Below are 20,544 nucleotides of genomic sequence, written 5' to 3' on the forward strand. Positions count from 1 at the left end.
TAGCAATCCAGAATACTCAAAAGCACCTATTTTTGGAAGGCTGAAATTCTAGTACTTAAATGTAAAGCCACCTCAGCTGCTGAATGCTACTTGAAAGAAATATCAAAGCGTTCCAAATCAATGGTTTCCTACTGCCCAAAGCTTTGCTGTAACTAAGCCAACTCTCAGCAAGATTAAAATGCAGTTTACAGCTAGCAATGCAAATAGTCATCTCTTTTTGTTAATTTATTTTTCATGTAAAATTATGGCAGGTAACTGCCAATAACTGTTCATTTTGTAGGCAGGATAAAGTCAGTCAAAAGTTTAATTACCAAATGCTTTAGCTGGTTGTTCCAGCTCTTGCTTGACTTGTCATTTTGAACACTAATAAACAGTATTTTTTCCCCTAATTTGTCATTGGGAAAAAAAAACAACAATAATGGAGATCCTCTACACTCCAAAAGTCATCTATCCTGTTCCTTAGCTATTTTTGTCTTAAAATTTTTATCCCAGTGCCTACGTTTCATCCATTTGAATGCAATCGATACCTGATTTTACTATTTCTATGCACGCTGGACATACAAAGCAATTTATTTTCTTAATACCTGCAGTGGTTTGCTACTACGTTTTTATCACACCGCATGCTGAAAGAAAGTCAGCGTGACTGTGCACACATCACCTGGCAGATACTGAAGGAACACAACCATGGGAAGCAAATCATTCACGCTGCCTACAAAATTTCTCACGCTTTCGTTTCTTAAACTGTTATTTCAGATGGCCTCATATCAACCACTGATTCCTAACCAAACTACTGGCTGCTGTGAACTGGTTTGTCACTAATGAATTGTTTAGCGCATGACGTTAAGCAGAAAACAATCAGAATCCACAGGACAGAGTAAAGATGTGACCTGTGAGGACTATTTCAAGCACACAGTGCAAACCTAAGATGGTTTACATATTTCAGAACTCTTAGTAGACATTTCTTAAAGGAACAAGAAAGCAAAATTACTTTCTGTAACAGTGAAGATTTCTATAATGATATATAATTATATATTGAATATAAGGCAATTAGAACATAAGCATGGCACAACTCTTCTTTCATGACCACATAATTATTAAAGTTGGAAAAGACCTCCAAGATCACCCAGCCCAACCCAATCACCACTATCTCCCACTAAACCATGCCCCTCAGCACAATATCTAAATGTTTCTTGAACCCCTCCAGGGACAGAGCCTCCACCACCTCCCTTGGGCAGCTCATTCCGGCACCTTTTGGAGAAGAAATCTTTCCTAACACTCAGCCTGAATCTCCCCTGGTGCAACTTCAAGCTGATGATTTCACCCATACAAATGTTCAGGCAAACAGAACCCATGGAGTAGAACAACAAGTAAAAAAATTGAGAGTAAGTGGCAGAGATAAAAGACAAACTGAGAAAATTTTATCCAGGGTACATTAGGAAAGTTTTTGTTTTTCCTATTTAACTATCAAAGTGAGGTCATTAAGCAATTAATTGTACAACTTAGAACCAACTAAGCAAAGAAAGGTCCACCATTTATGTCACCTCTACTTGGAAGGAAATTACGCCAGAAGAGCAACAAGAGAAGCAGAGTAGATGCTGAATAATGCTGTATTTCCTACTTCTTTCAGTCACTGCCAAAACCTCAGCAAAAGAAGGGCTGAGGCACAAACGTGACTATCAGGAGTTCTGTGGTGTATTTTAGATATTTTTCAGGTTGAGGCACTAAAGGCCATGTTCCTTCCTGAATGAAAAGAGGACAGAAAAGTTAACAAAAAAAATCTTCTGTTCTTCACGCAGGTCAGCCACTCCTTGGAGGGGATAGGAAACAAATGTCAGCATCTTTAGAGCTGTCACTAATTAGCACAGCATTGTTTTAACACAAGGTAGATACACAAATGACTAATTCCTCGAGGACTCAAGGCATAAAGAAGGCAGGCAACATTAGATATGCATGCTACGCAAATAAAGAAATCAAATACTATGGTAAAAGTGTTTCTTAGTAAACGAGGAAAGAAGGATTTAGAAAGAGAACCTGCCTTTATCATAGAATCACAGGGTTGGAAGGGACCTACAAGACCATCTAATCTAACCATCCTTCCATCACCGCTGCTACCACAAGCCACTAAACCAGATCTCGGAGCTCCTCATCCAGATGCCTCTTGAACATTGCCAGGGATGGCGACTCCACCACTTCCCTGGGCAGCCATTCTGGTGCCTGACCACTCTCTGAGAGAAGTAAGATACAAGCAACCAAGCAAAAATCGGAGCAAAACTCTTTGGTGTTTAAGATGTCTCAGTATTTTGGCTTGTGGTAGGAATCCATTGTTCTGCATATAATCATGAAAACCCATGACCTACCTTTTAAGTTATGTTTCAAATCTGTCCATTCACCCATTCTTTGTTTGTCTCTTTCGTTTTGGTATGGAGACACCTTCATGTAAAATAATCTTTCCTTTACATTTTCCACGTGTTCTCTAGAAGCATGGATGCTGAGAAAACCTCCTGCCTAGTCTGACTTCGACTTCACAGACAACAAAGAATAAGGCAAGGAAATTATCTGATAGAAGAGGATCTGGAGGGGAAGAGAAGAGCTACCCTAAGTGTTGCATTGGTCCCCTGCTGCAGGACCTGCAGAAGCATCAGATGCTTTATGAATGCGTGCCAGCACACGTTAATGCCTCTGAACACATGTTGGTACACTTTATAAAGATGCCACTGCTTTGTGTTCTAATGAGCAACGCACAAATTACCTTACTCCTCAAGTTTATTCATCAAGACACTGTGTATCTGGTAACAGTAAACACCCTGCCAGTCAAGTAGCAGTAATAAATGTGAATGCTGATTAGTTACTTTTGAATTTGAAATTAAATCCTGTCTTCTAGTGTTATTTTTGTGTGTGTGTGCCTCTATGAGATTCTACAAGACTCAGCACACAAGGCAGTAAGGCAGCTTCTGTACGGCATCTCCTCCCCAGACTTTTAAAAGGAAGTACCAGAAATTAGTTTTCTCCTACCAATGCCACAGTGAGGAAGCAAGTGTCTTAAGAAGCCCTCTGTAAACATCAGTCAGCCCATTCCATTTGTAATTCCTCCTCTCACCTTCAGTTTACTTTGGTTTTAAGGTACTCGTGTAGCTTAATTTAATTTATGCCATTTAAACAGACTACTTAATTATATCAGCCCTTGGCAGCGCCGTTCTAGTTAAAGGTCTGTTTGAAACGTCACATCTGTGAATTAATTTTTGGAAGGTTTATAGCAAGACTGCATTATAATTCCCAGCAGGCTTCCATTTAGAATCTGAGTTGTATTTGCCTAATATATATAGTTAAGATGACCACTTTCTTTGTACACTGATCTGAGGGCAGGGAGTTACTCTAATAAGAAATATAATCTCAACTGATTTGCCAATTAGAAGACTGAATACATTATATTTGGTCAGTGCCACTATTGGAAAATAACTTGCACAAGCACATAGATGACTTATGTCAACTTATCAGAAATCCATGTTTATTAAGTGCATCAATTTACAGTATGGGCTGATGAGACAGAGCAACTCTTTTTGTGGTTGGACTTGATGATCTTCGAGGTCTTTTCCAACCTGGGTAATTCTATGATTCTCTTCCCCTGCCACAAATACAGGGAATTTGAGGGAAATCCATCACAAAGCAGTAACTATGATTCAGGCTGCAAATGTTGAAGCCTTTCCAGGCAATTTCACTGCTATGGAGAAACACAGATGCTTGAATGCTCCCTCTTAAATTTCATTTGAAATTCAAGTTTCATGTGAAATATTTTAATACATTAATGTACTTGCAATGAATCAACACACAAGAGCAGAAACGAGCATCTATTAAGCAATACCTTTTGCAGATTGTCCCAATTGTCCATCACGCAGCGGGAGGCTGCATTAGCACTTTGTGTCACATCATTTCGTAGTCCAGAAAGCCCTGGCAGTTATTCATCATGCAAAACTGAAATCTGAACTTTTCTCAGTAATAAACAAATACGTCAAGCTGGGATACTTTTGGCTGTACTGCATTCTGAGTCATATAAATGAACCAGTTTGTCCTCAACTTATGGACACAAGCAAAAGGTTCTTAACCAGAGCGTGGTGAGCGGTTCTCAAGGGAGTGTGTGGTTCTCAAGTCCAGCTCACAAAAATCCCTCTGTGGAAACAACCAGAACTGTCTCCAAACCAAGGCAAAACCAAGGGTTTTACTACTATTTTCAATATGGTATGGATAAGACAAAACAGTAATTTTTTAGGCAAAACAATGCTAAAAATATCCCCATCATTTTTAATGCACACGCGAATCACAGTCCTAAGAGAAGCTCCCTTATTAGCAGCTCCCAAAGGACTTAGCCATGGACACTAATTCTTATGTTTTTTGTTGTTGTTGCATTCAGAGAAACTGAGCTTCACAAATTACACAAGTACAAACCACACTGTGTCCTATGAAAATAAACATGTACCTCTTACTCGCACCTTACTTATTTCTCCCTGAAGCAACCTCCAAGCTCTTGTTACTTTGGTCAAACAACCCCTGACTTTAACAAAGCAATGCTGAAGAAGAGTACTTCACAGCAGTCATCAGCAAGGCCTGTTGCTGGCTGCCAATGTGTTTGCTCCATAACGTTCACACAGGTCGCTTTAAAACCCACCTGAACTCAATGAAAATAAACTCATCTTTTTTTAAACTTTTAAGCTTTTGATAAAAACATGGAAAAAAAATAACCCAGGAAACACTAGTATGAGAATATTTAAGTCTTTATTTCAGACTAGAAGTTTCTGTATAGAGAGACGTACCTCCTCAACATCGTTGTCCAACACCGTGATTTGTAATGGAGAGGTCAGATTCCGGCTATCTGAGATGGTTGTTCCCACTGGGGAAGATTCAAGGATAAAGCCCTCGTATGTAGATTTTGTAAAGTAAGGCTTCTGATTGTTCTCATCGAGGACTTCAATATGCAAATTGGCAAAGGCAGGAAGAGGATGGCCATTGTCTTGTTCAGCCTAAAAAATAACAGAAGGTTCATCTGTCAAACATGCATGTAATCTTTTCAGTATCAAGAGTTTGGGAAAATCCAGAAAGGAAGAAAGAAAACTGGAAATTGCTGACTCTGCATGACGTAACTTGCACCTACATCAGCAAGAGAGTAAAACCAGAAGATGATGACAGTAGATGTGAACATAGAGTACTGTAGATTCCTGGGTATGACACTTTATCCTCCTCATGCACCCATCTTTGTAAAGGTATTAAGTTGTAATGGTAATTAAAATGGTATTTTAAATGTCAAGCAAGATCACACCTTTTTATTAATACTCACCACCTTCCAACAGCCATGCCTCCCCTCCAAAGTGTTAGTCATTGATAGTTTCACTTGATCAATTCTTATTTTCAAACTTCCTACAGACAAAAGCACTATTTTCTCCTTCCAGCATGCTAATCCACTATGTATGTATGGATGGATTTGCTCTTCTTTTATTAGTAATTACCTACGATCAATTACAGCAAACAAAAGCATGGAAGGCAGGAGACAAGGGATATGTTCTTTAATTTATAAAAGGCAAGCCAATTTTAATTACAGCACTGCTCACAACTCTGCAAAAACACAACAGCAGAGTACTGTCAGTCTCACAGTTGTGTTTCTTTCACTTTTGAATGTTCATCTCATAGAGCTCTGCTTTGTTTACAGAGAAATTATAGTTGAAATAGTACGAATAACAGAGAAAAAACACACTGTTGATGAACATTGCAAATTGAAATGAAAAAAAAAAACAACCAAAAAACAAAGTGTAAATATCAAAATTGTTATTTTGCTCAGTAATTCATAAGAAACTCATTCAGAAGACTCGGTTCTTAGGAAGAACGTATTTTCTTCCTGACAGAGATGAGTAACGACGAGACTGTTAGAGATTTAAAGCAACCCCCAACCTCTCTGCTAGTACGTGGCTATTTTCTTACTCTCAAGGTGAGATCTGGCAAGTGGGTCATGCATAACTAGGCACTACGACCTGAAATTAATGAATCTTTTCTGACAGGGTTATATTTAGCTAATGAAACAAAAAACTTATTGAAGAAATTGCAAGTTCTGCTTGTTAATACACTGGTACATCAAAGTTTGAGTAATCAGGATGCATGAGGTGACATACTGCTCTTCATATGTACTTCAGATGGTCCAAGTAGAGGTGACCACTAACACAGCATCAGAAGAGCCATGTTCTTTCCCAAAAGAACACGCTTCACTGACAAAATGACTCACCGTTCAAACCAACCAAAGGTCGATATTATATGAACAAATGGGCTTGCATTTCTGCAGTGAAGATGCCTTAGATTGCTGATATACCATCATAAGGAGGCATTAATAGAGAAGAAAAAGAACAAACATAGCCTTGTCCATATAAATAACTCTCAAATAAAAAATGTGTAGCTACATTTGTTATATATTATATATTTATTACATATTATGTTTTATACAGAAACACCATCAACTTCACTTATTTGAAGCACTGGACAAAGCAATTCTCTGAAAGAAAGGGGAAATGAAAGCAATGCAATAGACTCCCTGAATCTACTGGAACACAAAAATCATTCCTTCCATCAGACATTCAAACTCTACCTACAAGAACAGTGGTAGCACGGAGGCAACGAAGTGCTACCACAGCTGTTCAGTCCCAGGCTGTGCCCACTTGCTCAGCACCCAAGGACGTTCATAAGAGCGTACGCCAATCCAGATCAGAATTCTTTAAATGAGAACTCTGTTGCACTTTGTGAGCTCTGACTGCCATAATGCTGGGGTCAGCAAATACCCAACATCAGTTACCAGCCCTACCACTCTTAGGACCAATCTGTTCTCTAAAAACAATTTTATCATGTTCTGGGTGAAGAAAAGCTTTGCTACAATTAGAGCCACCAGTCTTTTCCTTCTTTTTACAACGCTTTTCTACCTGCACTTGAGTCCCCAAGTCATTTGATTTTTACTATCACAATCTTCTTGAATTGCCTGAACGATTCAATATTTTTATCCAACAGAACACTCAGACAGCGTGTTTTCCTTATGCTTTTCCAGCCTAAGCCTGTTATATCTGCACCAACCAGGTTAGCTTCTGGATACTGCATCTTCAAAACTGTGATCAAATCATTGCGTTTCTTTTTTCTGCAGGACATGGCATGGGAGATGCATGAATAATTTAAAATAATGTATTTGGACTCATTTTTTGCCACCATATCCAAGAGCAGATTTAAAACTTACTCAGACGATAAACACAACTTCAAACTTTTACCCTCTATCAGATCATTTAAAAGAAAGAAAGCATGCAAAATTCATGGCTTACGTGCAAATAACTGCATATAGTAACACTATGTCTGCTTTTTTTCCTCATTCAGCAGTAATGACACCTGGAGAAAAGTGGGCAGCCCATTTCCTGTTTAACACAAGAACAAGGGAAGAGCCCAGGAACTTCAGATGTTCAAACTTAAACTTGACTCCCAGCTGCAAAGAAGACGGAAACATTATAAAGTATTTAAACCAATATAACTGAAAAAGAGCAGTCAGCACAAGTTCACAGAAGGAAGGTCGGGTCTGAAAAGCTTCATTTTAATTTGTATTTTTAAAGTGCATGACCAAATCAGGAAATAAAGGTGAATCTTGGGACGTAATTTATCTAGATTTAGGGTAAGGACCACATATCACACACTGGATTAACATACAAGGTCAGAAAGTACAGCACGAGGAACGGGCTACTGAAATGGATTAAAAATTGGCTTAAGGACAAGCAGCACCAAATATCTTTAGAACACAGAAGAAATTTGACTTTACTGTCAGTGAAGCTTGTCATGCGGCAGTGAAATGATATTGGCACATAATGTGTCTAGACAGCGCACTTTAAAAATCCCAAAATACGCTTTTTATTTCATGTGTCAAGGATAAGAGACTTCACCGCCAGAATACAACACTTTAAGTGAGCAGTAACACTTCCAGCTGACCACCTTTCCACTAAATAAAACTTTATTCTTCCCTTAATTTAAAGAAAATGCCAGAAAACGGCAACTACAAAATTATAAGTGATGGATGGATGGAATTTGAAACAGCAACCATCGACGAAATCCTGTTTACAGCAGAAAGAACAGCTACTTCTGCTAATGAAACACATTACAGAGTTACCATTTATGGATTTTAATCTTTCTGTTGCTTTGTGTATGATGACATTTAGTTTGTGGTCAAGCTTAACTTACAGTCACTGGTCTTGTCTAATATCTATCTGTGAATTAATGCTCTAAATGCAGGCAAACACACCGTGCTGAGATGCTGCTAAAAGGGTAACTTCACCATGTGGGTGTTAACTTTGGGGAAGGGCTGGCTTCTCAATTATTAATGTCTCAGAAAGGCTTTAAGGAACATTTTCCTACCCCTATGCTATTCACAAAAACCACCACTGCAATCAGCTTTTCATTCCCACAACTCTTTTCACTGTATTACATACAAGACATAAAAAGAGCACCTCAAAGAGAACAGAAATTTCCAGATTGCTTGGACTTGGTACACTTGTGTTACAGCGGTAAGTCACCAGAAGTATCTGAATACTGAGTTCACCTAAGGGATGAACTTTTGAAAAGCCAATTTAAAACACGGTTATTGTACTTAATACCTACAGGAGATGCACAGCAGTTCAGCCAAACTAATGACTCTGTAGATTTCATCGCTGTCAGGGAGCGGACTGACCAACTCTTTAATGAAAAACCATTTCTTCCATTCTTTTTCTAATCTGTCGCTGAGAGTACAAAAACACTCTCATTTGTTCAGCTCGTGATCTATTTTGAGGCAGAGCAATCACCCTGTTTCCCATTATAGCTGATACATCTCTAATGTAGTGTGAGAATGGCAGAAGAAAATATCTTCAGCTGCATTTCAAAAGAGAGACAAAAACAAAGCAGTTCCAGATCAAGGGCAATGCATTTTTGGAAGATCCTACTTGTCACGTGGGCTATATTTTATATTCCACTTTGCACTCAAGAGAAGCTTGAGAGAAAACAGCCAACATCACTGATATTTAGGAAGACTCTTTTTTAAACATACATGATACTTTCTAGACACCTCTTCAACAGCAGATACTACAAAGGGTTTTTGTTTCTGGTCTTTGAAGCTGTCATGTGTTGCAGCCCTTACACGTAGTTCAGACTGCTACATCTTCATAATCACGTGTATAATTTAACTACAGTCACACTGATTAAACAAAACAAAGAGGGCTTTATCCTTCCTGCTGAAATTCCTATTAGCCACCATTGTACAATGTAGGAAAAACAAAGAATAATAAGCACACAACCTCTAAAGTGCAGGAAAATAGATTTTTCATGATAGAACCATAGAACTGCTCAGGTTGAAAAAGACTTTCAAGATCATCAAGTCCAACTGTAACCTAACCATATTATCCTAAAAACCCACTGCCAAATCATGTCCCTGAGCACCACATCCAAGTGGTTTTTAAGCACATTCAGAGACACAGTGGAAGAGAGGGACAACAACAGCTACCTTAAACACTGTAATGACTAAAAGTCAGCAAATATTTGGTGCCAAGAGATCAATATAGGATGAAAAGAATTGGAAGCTGATATTATTACAAAAACTATCAAATGCTGCAACATCAGAAATTCCTGAAGTGACAAAAAAAAAAAAAGCCTTTCAAAACTTAATTCACAAAAGCACTCTGCTTGCAAACTACATCAAATGAACAACTTCCTTCTGTTTCCAACTTGCAACCTGCTCATATCATTCGACAATTCTTGCATTGCAGAAATGAGCTACTTATTCCTCTTCACTCTCAGAATTACATCATATTCCATGTGTTTCTCCTTCTAATTTGAAGCTCCTTTAGTTCTGTCCTATCCTTTTAGTGACAGAGACCACAGCTGTGCACTGTGGCCAAGATACAGACACAGCCTGGACCTACTGAGTCTCCCTTGCTCTGTTCTCTATTTTTCCTAATAATTTCTAGTACCCAATTTGCTTTTTCTTGACAGCCACAGATCACTGAGCTGACCTTCTTTCCCAGTTATCAGTTACAGCACCAATATCTCATTCCCAAGCCAAGCCAGATTCCATCACTTTGTGCAAAAGGATCTTTTCTGCCTTGTTTCACCCTATTTTTAGCTATGCAGAATTTTATCAGTCATTTTATCACCCGTTTATTTCTTCTCACACAAAGACCACAGGAGCATCTTGGCAGGCTGAAGAAAAGAGCAGATGGGAATGTTACCATATCCAACAAAACGGAAATGCCAAGTTCTGCACTTGGGGACGAACACCTCCAGTACTTGTTAGGAGACAGCCAGCCAGAAAGCAGCTTCACAGAGCAGTACCTAGGGGTCCTGCTGGATGAACTGAACAACATGCCATCAGAAAAGCTGTGCTGCGTTAAGAGAAGTGCTGCCAGCAGGGCTGCATGCTGCTCAGCACTGGTGAGGCACCTGGAGGTCACTTCTGTGCAAAAATTGACATATGGATTCTTGCACTTAAGCACAAGAGACTCAAATATTGGGCCAGGTTGCCCTGAGGTTGTAGCATCTCCAGCCTGGCAGGTGCAGAGCCCCGTTCACATTGCAATGGTCAGTCTCCAGAGATGCCTGCCAATCTCCACATTTCTACTGCTGTGTAGTAGCTCAAATTCATAATAAACATTGTTATTTCACCCTTAGAGATTATTCCCCAGGTTCTTAAGGAGGGTTCTAAGCCCAGTGCTGTCCTTGGTGACTTATCCTTTCAAACTGACCACTCCCTTGCCCTCTGCATCTCCTAGTGAGAGAAGCATCCTCTAAGCATCTCTCTCTGCTTTCAACTCTACTCTGACAAAACTAGAGCAAAACACGGCATACATGCACGCCCTGCCTTCAGAGTGCCCACATCCTCTGCTTAGTCTTGAGATCACTGCTTAACGCCCAGCCCTTCTCATACAATGCACTGACCTGCAGCAGCCTCCCCACATATCTAAGATGGAATTTGGTCTGGCTGATAGTGGGGCTCAGTCTCTACATGCATACCCCAAGCAAGAATGACTTCCTTACACAAACCTCCTGTCCCCACCTCCAACTGGGTAGGAAAAAAAAGAAAGCCTTCTAAAACTTGGAAATCACACTCCACTCAGAGATTCAAGCCTGGCAAGCACACAGAGGAAATATAGCTGTTGCGAAGTTCAACATCACTCCTTGCAGAATAGGACCCCAAACCAATTTCCCTGTAGCGTTGGAAATTCTAAGTCTGTTCAGCTCTGACATCTTGCATTGACCTTCTGCTACTGCTGAAACAGCAAGGAAACACAATCTCACTACAGAATTGTTTCTATGGCATTATCTGCAATGGGGTTAATGACAGTCTGACTGAAATGCCATCTGGAGAAAACGGATTTTTGAGGCAGGTATGTATGATCTGGAAAACATTCAGTAGAGATATTCTTCAAGATACTCTGCACAGCTGCCACACAGTGTTGAAAAGTACTTCAGCTACAGACTATGTTTAGAAGGCACCAAAAAAAAACCCCATGTGGCTGTCATAAAGCAATTCCCTTTCATAATGGCCTGTTCCCCAAAAGCTACAAAATCTTCAGTTCCAAGGAAAAGCCTTTTAAAAAGTCAGGCTACAAACGCTACTTGAGGCTGGGAACTTATTCCCCACTTCCCTTTAAAAAACATGGACCATACTATCTTGCAACCAGTCCGCTCTGAAAGCCATACAAGTCCCTAGGAAATAAATGACCTCTCATCACGAAGACATGCATCAAATTAAGACCCCTTACAGGTGTGGCAAATTCCTCTGTAGTGCAGCTTTGCAATTTATTAGTATTTCATGGACTGTGTAAGCAGACCTGGTCTCCAGCCACCCGCTCATTTTGCAAGCCAGACGGTGAAAACTAGAAGAGTAATATGTACAAAAGACAGAGGAGCCCAACTTCTCACATCTCATCAGAGCATGGAGGTGTTCCCATGCTCAGTACTCAGAGAATTATCTGTATCTGTAAGATTCTTCAGATGAATACATGAAATATAAAACTAACACATTCTCGAGACTTCTGATTTAATAAAGAGCCAACATACAAGTAATACTTGGCTCATACTGCATCAGTGTAAAGTTAAATGCAACAATTCTAACATGACTCAATCCCTTTCCAAAAGAGCTTCACAGCCTTCTCCCCTATAACAATGTCCATTGATGACAGCTTCAAAAAAGAAAAATTCAAGAAAGAAAAGCAGGACTCTCTTCCATTTTCTCTTTTTGTCACTAGGAATTTCTCAAAAGTATGTGGAACTAAAAAATGCAGTTAAAATTACCTTAATAACCAAGTCAAACTTCTGGTGCAAATCCCTGTTTATTGGCTTCAGGAGAGTGAGTTCAGCTGTCGTGAGGTTCATATGGAAATACTGTGGATAATCCTCAGGAGTACCTGCCAAAAAACAAGAGCGAGATCTCAGCCAAGATGAAATACACAGCTAAACAATATATTTTACTCGTTAGTCACCACAGGAACAAAATCCAACCTCGTTATTGTAAGAGTACAACATTGCCTAATTTGTACACGTGGTTTCACAGCCCTACAAACAGTATGCCTTCAATCATAGCACCATTTCTTTAGTCGCCAAGGTTCTTGCCAACAGTGATGCCCCAGCAGTTAGTAACAGCAGGACCCCAGATACAACACTCTCAGTCAGAGACAATTCTGCTTTTCAGGTCTCAGGAGACACGTAAACATGCAATCAGCTAAAAGGACATACAGAGCAATGAGCCTGTGCTGCAAATCCTTTTCCACCTGCCACACTCCTGAAATGCACCTTCACTAAACACAACAGAAGGATGTTACCAATAGACCCAAGACAGCCGTGCTACTATTTGAGAACAAATGAGACCTCATCCATGTGTAAGAGGTTCCATTCATTGTCAGCAAATGGTGCCCTGGTGGTTCAGTTTCCAGGATACTCTCCATACCAGTTAAAACAGAAGCAATCAGAGCCCAATTAACTTCTGGACCTTTCGAGATCCAGCAAGAGCTGTGCCAAGGCTGGGGCTGTTCGTGACCCAGCCCCAAACTGCATAGATACCTTCTCACCATACCATGCTGAACCTAAATGGCTGCCAAAGATATGGAAGGATGTAAGAATCAACTGTGACAATTTTAGCCACAAGTGTCTCAAAGGAAGCACAGCAAAAGTTAGCAATGTTGGGGTATTAATTGCCAGAGGTGGATGAAGCCATAAAAATGTCAGATACAGCTCAGCAACAGCCTCTTTGCTACCTGATAGTAAAGCATATTTTTCCTAAAAGACTGAGGTCTGTTCTGTCCTTGCTTGTCTATTGGCAAACTTCATCCACCTACTGTAGTCATGTGCAATGTCCCACTTCATTTGGCTTTAACAGCCAAGCTTTCCCCTCAGCTGGCCTGACTCTTAACTGAGAGGATGTGAGAGCCTAGATCTCAAGAGAGCAGGGTTCCAAAAGCAACACTGTAGTACAGATGCCTCAGTAAGACCCCTAAGCTCATGGGTCATTGTATTTTAAAGCAGTCCTGAAAGCAAGACAAATACTGTCGTACCACACCCCCAGCACAGTCTAACAGGCTATAACATTAAACATAAAGATCACTTCACTGATAAATGATGCTATTATTGTTCACTTTTGAAGTAGAATGATTAGAAACTGCTTTTAGGAAGACTGAAGCTTTCCCTGGAGACAGATTACTGACCACATTCATGTGCGGTAATTTAATTCGCACATCAACATATGATATCCATTTGTTATATGAAGTGTGGGCATACATATCATAGAATCACATATAGGGAGACATCACAGAATCCTACACATGTATCTCATAGAATCTTATATATACACAGGCTCACACATCCCACAGATATTCTGTGAATTCTGTGTATATATCAATACCAATCTGGAGAGTAGTAGCAGGAACAACAACAAATCTAGGATCACAGAATGGCTTGGGTTGGAAGGGACCTTCAAGACCATCAAGCTCCAACCCCCCTGCTACAGGCAGGGCCATTAAACCCTAAAAAGAGGGGAAAAAATTATGCATGAAAAACAAAAATGCAAACATGAGGTTTCCAAGAGATCAAGCGTTAAGAGGTGAACTACTACACTGCAGCTCCAGTTCAGTTCTCTATCTGAAGTACTTCTTTTCATCATGTCCATTAGGCAATACTTTAAACAGAAGACAATGATCCCAGCAGCACCTGGTTGTAACTAGCTCTCTATCTTAGGGTGATCCTTCGAGATTATTAAGACCTGCTTTTCTATTATTTTATTAGTATCAGCTCCTAACTACTTGAACAAATACATTCAGACATCACGATACAACCTCTGAGAGGGCTGCACTCAGGTTAGGATGAAAAGGCATGCAGAAAATAATGGGACTGGACTGTTTCTTCATTTCCTAAGTGCTTTACCCTCAAGTTACTGCTGTCTTCATTGGTGTTATGCTCACCTCAATGTAACAAGACTTCCACAGCATTTACCTCATGAAGAAAGTCTCTTAACTCCTTTTCTGGGGAAGCTGCTGTTCTCCAAACAGGAGAGGTTCACTTGCAACCTCTGCGTTTGTTGCAAGCAGCTCTGATGCATTTATCTGAACACTTTAAAGACCAGTTATCTCAAAAGCATGACAGCCAGAGATCTTTATCAGCAAGTAACGACAAACTTGATAGGCCACATCATGTGGAAGCAAGGTCTCGCTGCAGGGATGCAGGGTTTTGTTAATAGAAAGACTTCTTGACAGCATATCCTTAATATGCTGCGAAAGATGCACAGACTTCATAACTAACACGTAGTGCCTAAAGAACACAGTGAGACTTGACTTGTACAGGAGTACAAGAGGAGAAAGAAAGCAGTGGAAAAGAACCACCAACTTAGAACATAGAAGAATCAAACAGAATTCCATACCAATCTCATATTCAGTAAGTAGCTTAGTTTCTCATTCTGTGCGCACAGCTCAGACCTCTAAGTGTTTAAATATACATATATATATATATATACACCAAGAAAAATACTTAGATCTAAAGCAAGGGAAAATCCATATAGTAAGAAATACCTGCAAGGCCCATTTCTTGTGAAGCTACTTAAAATTTTCTGCAGGAAATTCTACAACATAAATAGCACTACATACTTACAAAGATGAAGGTGGACTTAAAATCTAAAAAGAAATACTTTGGAAGACTATGGCTCAAAAGGGGGGGAAAAAAAAGTAAGAGTGCCATATTCAAACATTGAAAACATCAAAGGTTAGTGGAACACTATTTTTAAAGTTAAATCCTGAAGAACTTAGCAAGTTACCTTTAGAACATCAACCAAGTGGATTAAATGCCACCCTAGAGCATAACTGCCAATAGTTCAACTTAGAAATGAACTGAGAGAAAATTCAAATGTGAAAGTATGTTATGTATTTACTCTGCAAATATGTACAAATTTCCTTACAAAACAAGTATGCTGGAAAAGGAGTAGTTGAAGTAGCCCTTGGACTTCTAGACTTGAATACAGTTACAGCCTGAGGGAAATGAGTTGCTTTAATGGGTATCCAAACGGAACCTAAAGTCTGCTGTGTTGAGGCAGACCTGATACTTCTCTTGCCTTTGTGCTGGGAGTAAAGCACTGGAAAAGCTTCAAGATCAGCCTGTTGGCAGCAGGATGGCCACGCTCCTGCACTAGCTCACAGGCCTTGGGACCTGCGTGCTCACTGCAGTGAAGGTGGAAGTTTGGAAGAAAAGGTCCCAAGTGGCTGCATGATCCAGCTCTGAGATGTACAACTGACTTTGCCAGGGATCTCCTGGCACCTGAAAATCTTGTGCAGGGCTACAGGATTTAGGACTTAAAGAGCCAGCAGGAAAAGGAGGTGGAGTGAGTGGGAATATTCCCACCGTGGATCATCCCCAGAGTCTAGGAACCAAAGAACATTGCCAGCTTGAAGCAACAGGAACCCTGGGATTAGTGCTGAGAAGAAAAACACATGGGCAGCTCTCCGGGAGCAGCTCATTTTAGAAGAAAAAAGACCAACATATCAAAACTACCTAGAAACGTGTTGCTATTCATAGTCATGCTGAACTCCAACGTTAACAGTTTCCTATAACCTTAAGCAGTGGCCAGCTCTATCTTGGTATGGCAGCCATGCTTTTGTTCTCTCTTAAGATCTGGAAATGCCAAACACACCGAATCATCAAACTTAGTTTTCACCCTTTCACAACAGAAAGAGTACGTAAAAACCTATTTTTTTTTTCTGACTGACAAGGAAAAACTTTGCAAAGTCCTTATTAAAACACATACTTCGATAGCAAGAAATCCACGTAGCTGCAGTTTAATGCAGCAAATGAAAAAAAATGCTTTTATACAAACCAAACTGTTTCCCAATTCCCATGCTAGTTGCATGGTACCAAAACTATTATGTTCTCTGCTGTGCAAAGAATGGGGCAGGTGGAGGACTGGAACTGCAAACAACTGCCTTAGGCCTTTCTATTATCAAATCATACAAGCTAAACAACTGGAAACAAATTCTGAACAGAAGAAAATAACAGAAGTAAACAGTAGAATGCCAAACATCCTCCAGTGAAGTATCTATCTCTGAACTCTTTCTAGTCTGCTGCTGCCACACAGGCAGCAAAACTCATGTTGGATGCAGTAAGATCCTTTAAGCTGCTCTGTGTCAAAAGACTTATGGGAGCATCCTGCTCTAGCCGCTTTTCTCTAGCATCTCTTACTGCACCTCTGCATGAAAAAATGCACTGAAGAATAGCTGTGAGCATAAGCAAGTCTTTCTCCTTTTGCTTGCTGCATTGCTCCGTCGGCTAAAACAATTACAAACCTAATTTGAATAAATAATAATAACTAATGTAGCCATTGCAAATAAGCTGCTAAATAATAGCAATTAAACATAAATAGGTAAAGCAATGATTTCAAACATCCCACTAACCACAAAATGAACTTTTATTAGGCTTCCACACTCCCAGTCAATCTTTCTCTGGTCACAATAAAGCGATTGAGTGATAGCAAGAGTAGCAGACACCAACCAACTAGGATGGAATAGAGGATGCCCGGTCGATCAGAAGGAGGCTGGATGTTTCGGTCTTGATCTATGGCTTGTATGGGTGGAGTGACACTGATGGGGTTCACTTGTGCCTGAAATGAAAAATCAGACAGATTTCAAACAAATTAGGAAGCCAGTAGGCAGGTCTTTAGCTTTAGTACAAAAACATCCCACTGAAATTGGTATCCGCTGAAACCGTAGGAGGAAAAAGTAGTCGTATTTAAGAGAATACTTACAGCACAGGTCCTAGTAAAATAAAAATTAAGTAGAGAGCGATCTTCTGTCTTGATACATTTTGTATCACAAAGACTTTCAGAGAAAGGCTTTAAGTCATAAAAGTCCAAGCAAATGCTTAACTATCCTTCTACAGACAGTCTCTCGAATCAGATATTTCAGACATTATCACAGCAGTGAAATACAGCAAACTCACATTGCAATAACTGCCAACATTACAAATAAGTGGAATAGTTTCACATGCTGGAATGGAAACAGAAAGCAAGAAAACCAGACTTTGCTACCTTATTCATAGGTTCCATCTTTTGATCTACCAAATTCAGCATCACTGCACAGCTCTGGGCACAAGGCATCTGCCTACCAGCACTGAGCTCAGACCTCCTCTCTTCTACCTCTCCACATATGTCAGGGACATCCAACCTGCATCCTGAATGTGGCCCAGCCCACCTGCAGCCCACACCCTTCCCCGAGCTGTCATGGCAGTGACTTTAACACTCTGAGTGGCCCAGGGTGGCCCTGAGTGCCCACCCATTGCTCAGCAACAAGCCAAACACTGGTGTGCTGTCTAGGTTGAAACCACGGCACGAAGATGGAACACTGCAATGCCAACTCAAGTTAGGGCAAATCAAATCCATATCACATCAGCTGATTCCCTCTGAACTCTGGGATGCACCTCATCTGGACCCATAGACTCATAGATGTTCATTTTCCTCAGATAGTCATGAACATGATCTTCACTTACAGCAGGAGGAACGTTGCTTCCCCAACCCCCTCCTATGAACCAAATATTCGAGGGCTGTGTGGCTAACAATTGTCAGAGAAGACTGAGGTAAAAAAAAAAAAGTTGAGTTGGCTTGGACAGGTACACTCTTTTCTGGATAAAGAACTGGCTAGATAGCCTGGAGTGTGGTGGTGAATGGAGTTGAATCCAGCTGGCAACTTGTCACAAGAGGTGTTTCCCAGGGACCAACACTGGAGCCTGTTCTGCTTAATATCATCATCAATGACTTGGATGAGGGGATTGAGTGCAACCACAGCAAGGACCAATGGTATCCTGGTTTTATCAGACACAGTGAAGACAGCAGAATCATGAAGATGGTTGTCTCCCTGCACTAAGCTCTAGTGAGGCTGTGCCTTGAGTGCTGTGTTCATTTGTGGGTCCCTCACTACAAGACAAACATTGAGGCCCAGGAACATGTCCAGAGAAGGGCATCTTTGAGGTCCACTGATTCAGACTGACACATTAGTTTCACAACAACAAGGTCAAATATCCCACTAGCTCTATGTTTTTGCTGCTCATTTTTTAACATTTTAATAAAAATATTAGAAGTTTGAATAAGTTGTGTTACTTACATACATTAACTATCTGATATATTTTATGAGGGTTGATACAAAAGTAGTGCCTCCTGTTTTACAGTGTTGGCCCACAATGTAAGAGGCGGATGCTGGAGGTATGGCAGTAGAGGCTGTACCTTCCCACCAACATCCCATTGCATTTGTTGCCACGTGACAGTCTGACATGGGAGTGGGTATGAAACAAAGGTGCACCACTGATTTCCTCCATGCAGAGATAGTAGCACCCATTGACATTCATCAATGCTTGCTGCAAGCTGGGCTGTGGGTAGGGCACTTCAGCAGTGGTGACAGTGACCATGGGTCACCACAGCATGCAGGCTGTTCTACATCGTTGATGAAAATGCACAGCTAATGGTGGTGAATTTGTTTCAAAAAAGCCAATGTTCTATAACTGAGAATTTGCTCTATCATACAGAATTACTGCGCTGTCAGTATCCATCACAGATTCCATGAAAATAAATGGGAGGCATTACTTTTGGAATGACCTAAATATCTGCGACCCAAAACTAATCCTTGTCACTCACTGAGGCCTAGGTAAGCTAGAAGATTGGACACCCATTACTTATGGCTTTTCCCACAGTTCTCAGCTTCAAAAGAGGTCTTTTGTTTCCACTTTTGACTCTTTAAAAAATTAACTCTTAAAAGTGTAATGAGAAAGACTGGCTCAAAATAGGCATAAAGACAGAGAGAAGATGATCTATTTGTCATGTGTTTGAATTTTTAACATGGTTTAGAACTGCACAGAAGTTACATGCTGAGAGACAAGATTATGCAGAATTGTTGAAGGCATAAAAGTTATTTTGAACATACAAATCAGCTGAAGCAGCCACAGAAAAATGGAGATTATAGACACACCTGCAACAAATCCTATTTCATTCTCTAAGACAAGCTGTGTGTTAAAGCCACAATTACAGTATTGCAGGTCACGCAGAAGTGTTTGGCTGGAGAGGCAGTGAGCTGTCTAACCCTGCCAAAAATGAGCCGTCAGCTGCACCTGACCACTGAAACTAGGCTGCAGCAATATAGCAATGCTGAGTGGAACTGTAACTCAGACAGCAAGGACATGGGCTTTGCTTTACTTTCCAATTCAAGGAGAAGCCCAAGATTAGCAATTATAAAAAAACACGTTTCAAATATAGCAGATTTTACTTGAACACTGGGCAATTTATCCCATGCTGCCGCCATGACACTAACTATTCCAAACCAAAGCAAATGATAGAATAGAAACGAGACATATAAGAAAACAAAGGATGAAAGATGAAATCCACCACCTGTTTCTACCATGCAACATGTAATTTGGTTTTCCAAGTACTGCACACTCTCTGAATGGGACGCTCAAGAAGCAGAAGATATGATGCAACAAGACCAATCACAATCACTTCAAATGTTTGGGGATAATTTGAAGGGGTTTTGAATTAAGTAGATTGATGCCTCTCTTGAAGCGGAGCTAAGGGTATTTTCATATTATTTTAATAATCAGTGGATAACGCAAGCGCCTTTTTCACTTAAACTTGAATTAGAACCAAGAAAACAAAACTGCACTGATGACGCCATAATTAAGAATGTTAATGAATTTGTAAAAGCACTTAAAAGATCCTTCCAGAAGTTATACATAAACTTGTTGATAATTACTTGAAAAATTTGTAGCCAAAACATGCTCTGCTCAGCAGACTAAAGTTATTACCTATGGTATTTCCTACTTGTGCGAGCACTTCAAAACTGAAAGGGCTGCGACAGCCATCAGTGCAAGCCAGATCCCATCACCCTTCAAAAAGACATGCAATGAAAACATCACTGTCATACTCTGCCTCAAAAGAGAGCTCCACGGTGGAAACTAATTAAAAAGAAAACAGCCTGCTTGAGGAAGTAAAACCTGAAGGTCTTTTCCAAT

General features: G+C 40.2%; 1 protein-coding gene across 25 annotated transcripts in view; it reads right to left on the reverse strand.

The window, feature by feature from the left end:
* The window catches only part of PCDH15 (protocadherin related 15), a 528,749-nt gene that overhangs the window by 137,369 nt on the left and 370,836 nt on the right, over window positions 1–20,544 (reverse strand). For all 25 annotated transcript variants that reach the window (XM_085554985.1, XM_085554984.1, XM_085554986.1 and 22 more), the window contains 3 exons: window positions 17,047–17,155; window positions 12,319–12,431; window positions 4,806–5,012 (listed from right to left, as the gene is read on the reverse strand). In XM_085554985.1, the coding sequence (XP_085411111.1) occupies window positions 4,806–5,012; window positions 12,319–12,431; window positions 17,047–17,155 (429 nt within the window). The remainder of the gene's footprint in view (window positions 1–4,805; window positions 5,013–12,318; window positions 12,432–17,046; window positions 17,156–20,544) is intronic.

The sequence above is a fragment of the Coturnix japonica genome, chromosome 8, assembly GCF_054131305.1.
Source record: "Coturnix japonica strain WE chromosome 8, WE-NBRP24, whole genome shotgun sequence".
Taxonomy (NCBI): domain Eukaryota; kingdom Metazoa; phylum Chordata; class Aves; order Galliformes; family Phasianidae; genus Coturnix; species Coturnix japonica.